This window comes from Mizuhopecten yessoensis, unplaced genomic scaffold (genome assembly GCF_002113885.1).
Source record: "Mizuhopecten yessoensis strain PY_sf001 unplaced genomic scaffold, ASM211388v2 scaffold3805, whole genome shotgun sequence".
In the NCBI taxonomy this organism is placed as follows: domain Eukaryota; kingdom Metazoa; phylum Mollusca; class Bivalvia; order Pectinida; family Pectinidae; genus Mizuhopecten; species Mizuhopecten yessoensis.
Genome location: NW_018405228.1, coordinates 495723 through 502822, shown reverse-complemented (window position 1 = coordinate 502822; position 7100 = coordinate 495723). Strand labels below are relative to the sequence as shown.

At 37.2% G+C, this 7100-nt stretch overlaps 1 protein-coding gene across 2 annotated transcripts in view; it reads right to left on the bottom strand.

Annotated features, from left to right (window-relative positions):
- The window catches only part of LOC110448042 (basic proline-rich protein-like), a 36605-nt gene that overhangs the window by 4963 nt on the left and 24542 nt on the right, over positions 1-7100 (bottom strand). For both annotated transcript variants that reach the window (XM_021494073.1, XM_021494074.1), the window contains 3 exons: positions 6213-6314; positions 4760-5499; positions 2413-2734 (listed from right to left, as the gene is read on the bottom strand). In XM_021494073.1, coding sequence (XP_021349748.1) covers positions 2413-2734; positions 4760-5499; positions 6213-6314 — 1164 coding nt within the window. The remainder of the gene's footprint in view (positions 1-2412; positions 2735-4759; positions 5500-6212; positions 6315-7100) is intronic.

Genomic DNA, 7100 nt, shown 5'->3' with positions numbered 1-7100 from the left:
CCTTGTATATGTTATTACCCCTTGTATATGTTATTACCCCTTGTATATGTTATTACACCTTGTATGTTATTATCCCTCGTATATGTTATTACCATTTGTATATGTCATTACCCCTTGTATATGTTATTACCCCTTGTATATGTTATTACCCCTTGTATATGTTATTATCCCTTGTATATGTTATTACCCTTGTATATGTTATTACCCCTTGTATATGTTATTATCCCATTGTATATGTTATTACCCCTTGGATATGTTTTAACCCCTTGTATATGTTATTACACCTTGTATATGTAATATCCCCTTGTATATGTTATTACACCTTGTATATGTTTTAACACCTTGTATATGTTATTACCCCTTGTATATGTTTTTACCTCTTGTATATGTTATTACACCTTGTATATGTTATAACTCCTTGTATATGTTATTACCCCTTGTATATGTTATAACACCTTGTATATGTTATTACCCCTTGTATATGTTATTATCCCTTGTATATGTTATTACCCCTTGTATATGTTATTACACCTTGTATATGTTATTACCCCTTGTATATGTTTTTACCCCTTGTATATGTTATTACACCTTGTATATGTTATTATCCCATTGTATATGTTATTACCCCTTGTATATGTTATAACCCCTTGTATATGTTATTACACCTTGTATATGTAATAACCCCTTGTATATGTTATTACACCTTGTATATGTAATAACCCCTTGTATATGTTATTACACCTTGTATATGTAATAACCCATTGTATATGTTATTACACCTTGTATATGTAATAACCCCTTGTATATGTTATTACACCTTGTATATGTAATAACCCCTTGTATATGTTATTACCACTTGTATATGTTATTACCCCTTGTATATGTTATTACCCCTTGTATGTTATTCCCCCTTGTATATGTTATTACACCTTGTATATGTTATTTCCCCTTGTATATGTTATTACACCTTGTATATGTAATACCCCCTTGTATATGTTATTACCACTTGTATATGTTATTACCCCTTGTTTATGTTATAACACCTTGTATATGTTATTACCCCTTGTATATGTTTTTACCCCTTGTATATGTTATTACACCTTGTATATTTTATTACCCCTTGTATATGTTATTCCCCCTTGTATATGTTATTCCCCCTTGTATGTTATTACCCCTTGTATATGTTATTAAACCTTGTATATGTTATTACCCCTTGTATATGTTATAACACCTTGTATATGTTATTACCCCTTGTATATGTTATTACCCTTTGTATATGTTATTACCCATTGTATATGTTATTATCCCTTGTATATGTTATTACACCTTGTATATTTTATTACCCCTTGTATATGTTATTACCCCTTGTATATGTTATTACCATTTGTATATGTCATTACCCCTTGTATATGTTATTACCCCTTGTATATGTTATTACTTCTTGTATATGTTATAACACCTTGTATATGTTATTACCCCTTGTATATGTTATTACTCCTTGTATAAGTTATTACCCCTTGTATATGTTATTACCCCTTGTATATGTTATTACCCCTTGTATATGTTATTACACCTTGTATATGTTATTACCCCTTGTATATGTTATTACCCCTTGTATGTTATTACCCCTTGTATATGTTATTACCCCTTGTATATGTTTTTACCCCTTGTATATGTTATTACCCCTTGTATATGTTATTACACCTTGTATATGTTGTGTACTTATTTTTAAACTTGTGGTACATTTGCCCTCATTACAAAGAGTGAAGAAGGCAAAAGTGAAAGAATTTTTAAATTGATTTCATTTCTATCAAGTTGATTTTTGCTTCATGATGGCAGCTACATATTTCGATCAAACAAGTTGGTCAGTGATTATAAGGTTTTAATTTCATCACGTTGCCTTTCCGCATTGCAGCATTGGAAAGATCCAATACACCATGCAATGACAAAGTTACACGCTAAATTCAGGGTTGACGTGTCATTGATGGTTTGTTGACGTGATGTCATTGTATTGTTGAAATGACGTCATACTATTGTTATGAATACGGGAATCCCCCCGTCTCAACCCTAGGGTGAGACAAGGAAATCTCACACCGGTAAAAAGTGTGGATACACCTGTCCAGGGGAAGAGACAAGGATATCTCGCACCGGTAAAAGTGTGGATACACCTGTCCAGGGTAAGAGACAAGGAAATCTCACATCAGTAAAAGTGCGGATACACCTGTCCAGGGTATGAGACAAGGATATCTCACATCAGTAAAAGTGTGGATACACCTGTCCAGGGTAAGAGACAAGGAAATCTCACACCGGTAAAAGTGCGGATAAACCTGTCCAGGGTAAGAAAAATGTCTATCTTACATATACATGATAGTCATACAGTATGATACATATGAATTCATGCTAGTCCCTCACCATCTGTTCCACCGGAGTAGTTGCCCGACCGCCTCTGTGGAGGGTTTGGGGGCATAGCAACTGTGCTCGTGGGGACCCGCATGGGTGGGGGAGGTGGCTTCACTGCTGGGTTACGTGGTAAAGTTCCACCATGATTCGCTGATGTGGTTCTTGTTGGAGGCGGCGGTGGGGGACCACCTTGTCGAGATGGAGGTTGGCTTGCAGGGGGAGGGTGTGGGGGCTGATTTGTCCGGGGAGGTGGTCGATTCCCATTTGTTGGTTTCAACATCGATGACGGAGGAGGAGGCGGCCTGTTGGAAGGAGGAGGAGGAGGTGGTGCCCCCTGAAAATGAACAAAATTAAGTTAACAATGAAGGAAAGAATATGTGAAGCCTTACAGCAAGTAAGAATTTTAGTCAAATAAGTTATCAACCAAGTCAAACCAATATTTCTCATCTATATGCAATGATTTAACATTTAATTTTCAACACATAAAGTACATACCATATATAGCAGAAGCAGAGAGACTGACAAAAAGATGAGCATTATTGTATCCAGGATCATATCTAGTTAAGACCCAGAACTAATAACTTGTTCCTCCTTGTGATGCTCCACATGAAGAAATGACTAAATTATAGTCAGACAATTAATCAGATCACTGACTTATCATCATTGTTTGTGTTGAACAATGCAACCTTGTGGACTGAGGTGGGGTGGGAATACCCCCATCACCACTCCTGCCCCGATTCCTTTACCTTTGCCACGCACTAATTATGTGGATGCATAGACTCTACGCTGGAATTAAGCCTTAAAACATGGGAGCACATTTTACTACAAAATACTCACAGTCAGAAAATAACCCACTCCTGCAAAACACATATCCAATTTCTTATTTGACTTACAGCTTTGGCCACCCAGGGTTTAACGGCAGTCGGTACCTCTGGAAGCGGTCTACGTTTTTTGAAGGAAGCAATTGGCCTAGGTACCGTATGAGTGGCATTAGCATTGTCAGGAACTTGATAAGTACCGAAAATATCATCTTCATCATCATCATCAAAACTTCCCTTTTCATCAAATGACTGATTTAAAGCAACACGACGATTAAGGCCATCCATGACTTGAGACTGTTTAATCCAAGTACCACTTCCTGTTACAGCTATATACACGTGGACAAACACCATCTACATGTTAACGCTAGTAACCTACACAATATTCAGGAGTTTACTAATTATAATAGTGTCAGTTAATGAATGTTATTGAATGGACACACACACACAAATCCCCCATACTTATAAGCTTCAATCATCTAGGTTTTCTCTTTCAAAATATAACAATCACTCATACAATATTATTTTTTATTAATTTTCATATTTAAAATATGATTAATTATATTGAGGTTACTGTAGAAAGTCTATTTAATATTTGTTTATAGAACACAGTTTAACAGTCATATTGTTTAGGTGAAGATAAGTGGAAATTATTTCCATTAAATTTCTTTCCATTTAATTCCTTATCTTTGCTCTTTTCATCATCATCATGCTGACCACCAGTCAATCAATTCATTTAATTGAGTCCAACAGACAGGAAGAACCAAGACTATACAAGAATAACAGGAAGCCAGGGTGTAAAGATACAGAGTGAAGCCAGGGTGTATAGATACAGTCGGATACACACGACAGTGCTTCTCCATCTACAATAGACCTGACTAAGACACACAGTACATGATGACTTCTCCACTACACAGAAGGAATACATATGAACTGCCTCATACAGAGTCATCTTGTCTCTCACATGTCTTTCTTTAAAGCCTTCTTCAACAGCAAAGTTCAAGATTTCAATCTAAAATCATGAATCCCCTACGATGTTTGCATCAGGTAAGACATTTTGATTTGATTGGCCTTTCAACATTACTTAATCACTTGAATATTTATCACTTTTTGGCATAATAAGGATCTATACACCAAATTTGATTGGTTAAGAGCTTGAGCTAGATTTAAACTCTTTCCTTAAAGCCTTCTCAAAATGAAAAAACAAATGAAAAAAATGCATCACTAATATCCATATGTGCACCGACATCTTCAGTAGACTCTTAGGGCTATTTTCATAATGAATCAGATTTTTCCACAATTTTTTGTTATTTTTTATTTATTTTTTGTGCATTTTACATATATATAGATGACTTTTTCTAAATAATTGTATGTGAATTGTAAGTGAATTTTCACTACTTCAAGTAAAAAAAAAAAAATCATAATTTTACGTGACCTTGTCCACGACAATAAGTAGTAACAAACTACTGTTTAGATATTGGACGACTGGAAAAACTAAGAGTTATGTCCCTTCTCCCATTGACACTAACAGTGGTACATACCTGTGAGGGTGGTGGTGGTAGTGGTCTACCAACCATACTCTGGGGCCTACTTCCTGGCACCTTGGCCGACTGTGGAGGAGGAGGAGGTGGAGGTCCACTCTTAGCTGACTGTGGGGGTGGTGGGGGAGGTGCCCCAGACCCTTTTGATGATTGTGGAGGCGGGGGAGGTGCCCCCGGTGCTTTCGCCGATTGTGGGGGAGGGGGTGGTGCCCCTGGCGCTTTCGCCGATTGTGGGGGAGGGGGTGGTGCCCCTGGCGCTTTTGCCGATTGTAGGGGCGGGGGAGGTGGCCATTGTCCTGAAGGCTTCCCAGGGGCTGTCGTAGGGGGAGGTCGATTTGGGGGCGGGGGAGGTTGTGACCTCGGAACACCACCGCTGACCCCTGACCTCGGTCGAGCATTATTGTTTATAGAATTTATATTATATTCTCCACTATTGGAAAGTCTTGATGAGTTACTGTTCAATGAGGTATTACTTCCTCTCACATGACCATTTCTGTCATCATTTGACAGCTTTCCTGGGCTACCAGCCATGCCCGGCTTATTATGTGCGGGTGGTGGCGGGGGGGGTCCAGGTCGGCTCTGTCCGTTGGATGTGGGCCGTGGGTTCAGACCGGGTTTTGTGTTTGATGGTGGAGGCGGTAGACGCCCACCAATTTTTTGCGTTGGACCGTTTGATATTGCTGATGGTCCATTTGCCATGCGGGGCCCAGGGGGACGAGGGGCTTGAGCTGGTCCTGGAGCTAAAATAAAAATACATTGTTTCTAGGTGGTCTCTCAACCATGAATAAATACATGTTCTTCTTTAACCTAAGTTAACTGATGCTCATTTAGAACTTCAAACTGATTTAGAAAGAACAACATTTTTGCACTTCGTTTCTAGAATAAATTTGATAGATTGAAAAATAATACCCCACATTTAAATGAAAAGGTCTACAATTTCACTTCACAAATGCTATTAATAGCAAAAGAAAATTTGATTATGCTTTTTAAAATAAATAAAAGTAGCTTTATTAAATCAGATATCTTGAATGCCTTGGATCTTGGATTGTCCTTTAAAGATATGGGGTAACAATTGCAAGCTAATAAGGCTTTAATGGACCCCCATGCTGGTAAAAGTTTATCTTGTTAATAAAAAATAATTTTACCTAAATCTTTATAAATAAAAATATTCTTGGACAAAATTTGCTGTTTTTCATTGATTATTAAAACTGGAAAAAAGTGTTCAGTCTGGGATATGATTTACAAATATAAACATGTACCTGTACCTATAGACACTTTCAAAATGTAAGGAAATAATTTGACCCAATTTCAGTGAAGCTGTTTATAACTCATTCACTCCTAAAATCTCATAATGAACTATTCCAACTTTTGAATTGGAAGAGTTCACATGTGTCTTAAGGGGTAAATGCGATAATTCTTGATTAACTAGTTGTCCTGCATTATCTACATGTACCTCTTGGACCTCCTGGTTGTCTCTTGTTAGCACTGGGTAGTCTTGGAAGCCCGCCGGCAAACAGACCCCCAAGGCCTCCTGCTGGTGGGGTGGGGGTCCCCCCTGAAATAAACAGAGGCCAAAAAAATTAGTCTAGTTGTAGGTGGTACTATATATGTTCCAGGTTCAGTTGTAGGTGCTCCTCTTAAAGGTTCAAGTAACTGAAAGTGTGCAACTTTATCTATTAAAACTCATATTGCTGTATTATTTTTGATATAGTAAGTTATAATGCTTACTGTAGAATATACATCAGGTTTTTTTCAAAATACATTTTACACCAGTCTGTTCCTACATGAATCTGGGAAATGAAGTATTATTTTTATTGAAATTAGGGAGGTATTCCTGATTGTTTGTTCAGTTTGTGAAAATAGAACACTTTTAGCCAGGGGAAGCTGTTGAACTAGACAAAAAAAATTACTGTACAGATATCTGGTATACACACAGCAAGAATAAGAATAATAATAGTCTTTATCTAAACTTGATTACATATTGGGTCAAAGCATATGGTCAAGCATATTAAACAAGAGGCCCAAGGGCCTTAGCGGTCACCTGAGTTATATCATAGATACTGGTAGCTTTATTTTATTGTTTAGATGTGATGTGGAAATCAGCATGTAAACTAAGTGAAATACAATACTTGTCATGTCATCAATGGATAAGAATTTGAAAATATTGGTAAATGTTCCCTTTGGGGCCCCGCCCTAGCCCCTGGGGATGGGGCAGGAATCCTAATTTTACAAAGTAAAACTCTCATTTACCCAAGATGATTCTGACTAAGTTTGAGCAATTTTCTGCTGAAAATGGATAAAATATATACCGAAAAGTGTTATTTCCCTATATAAACTATAT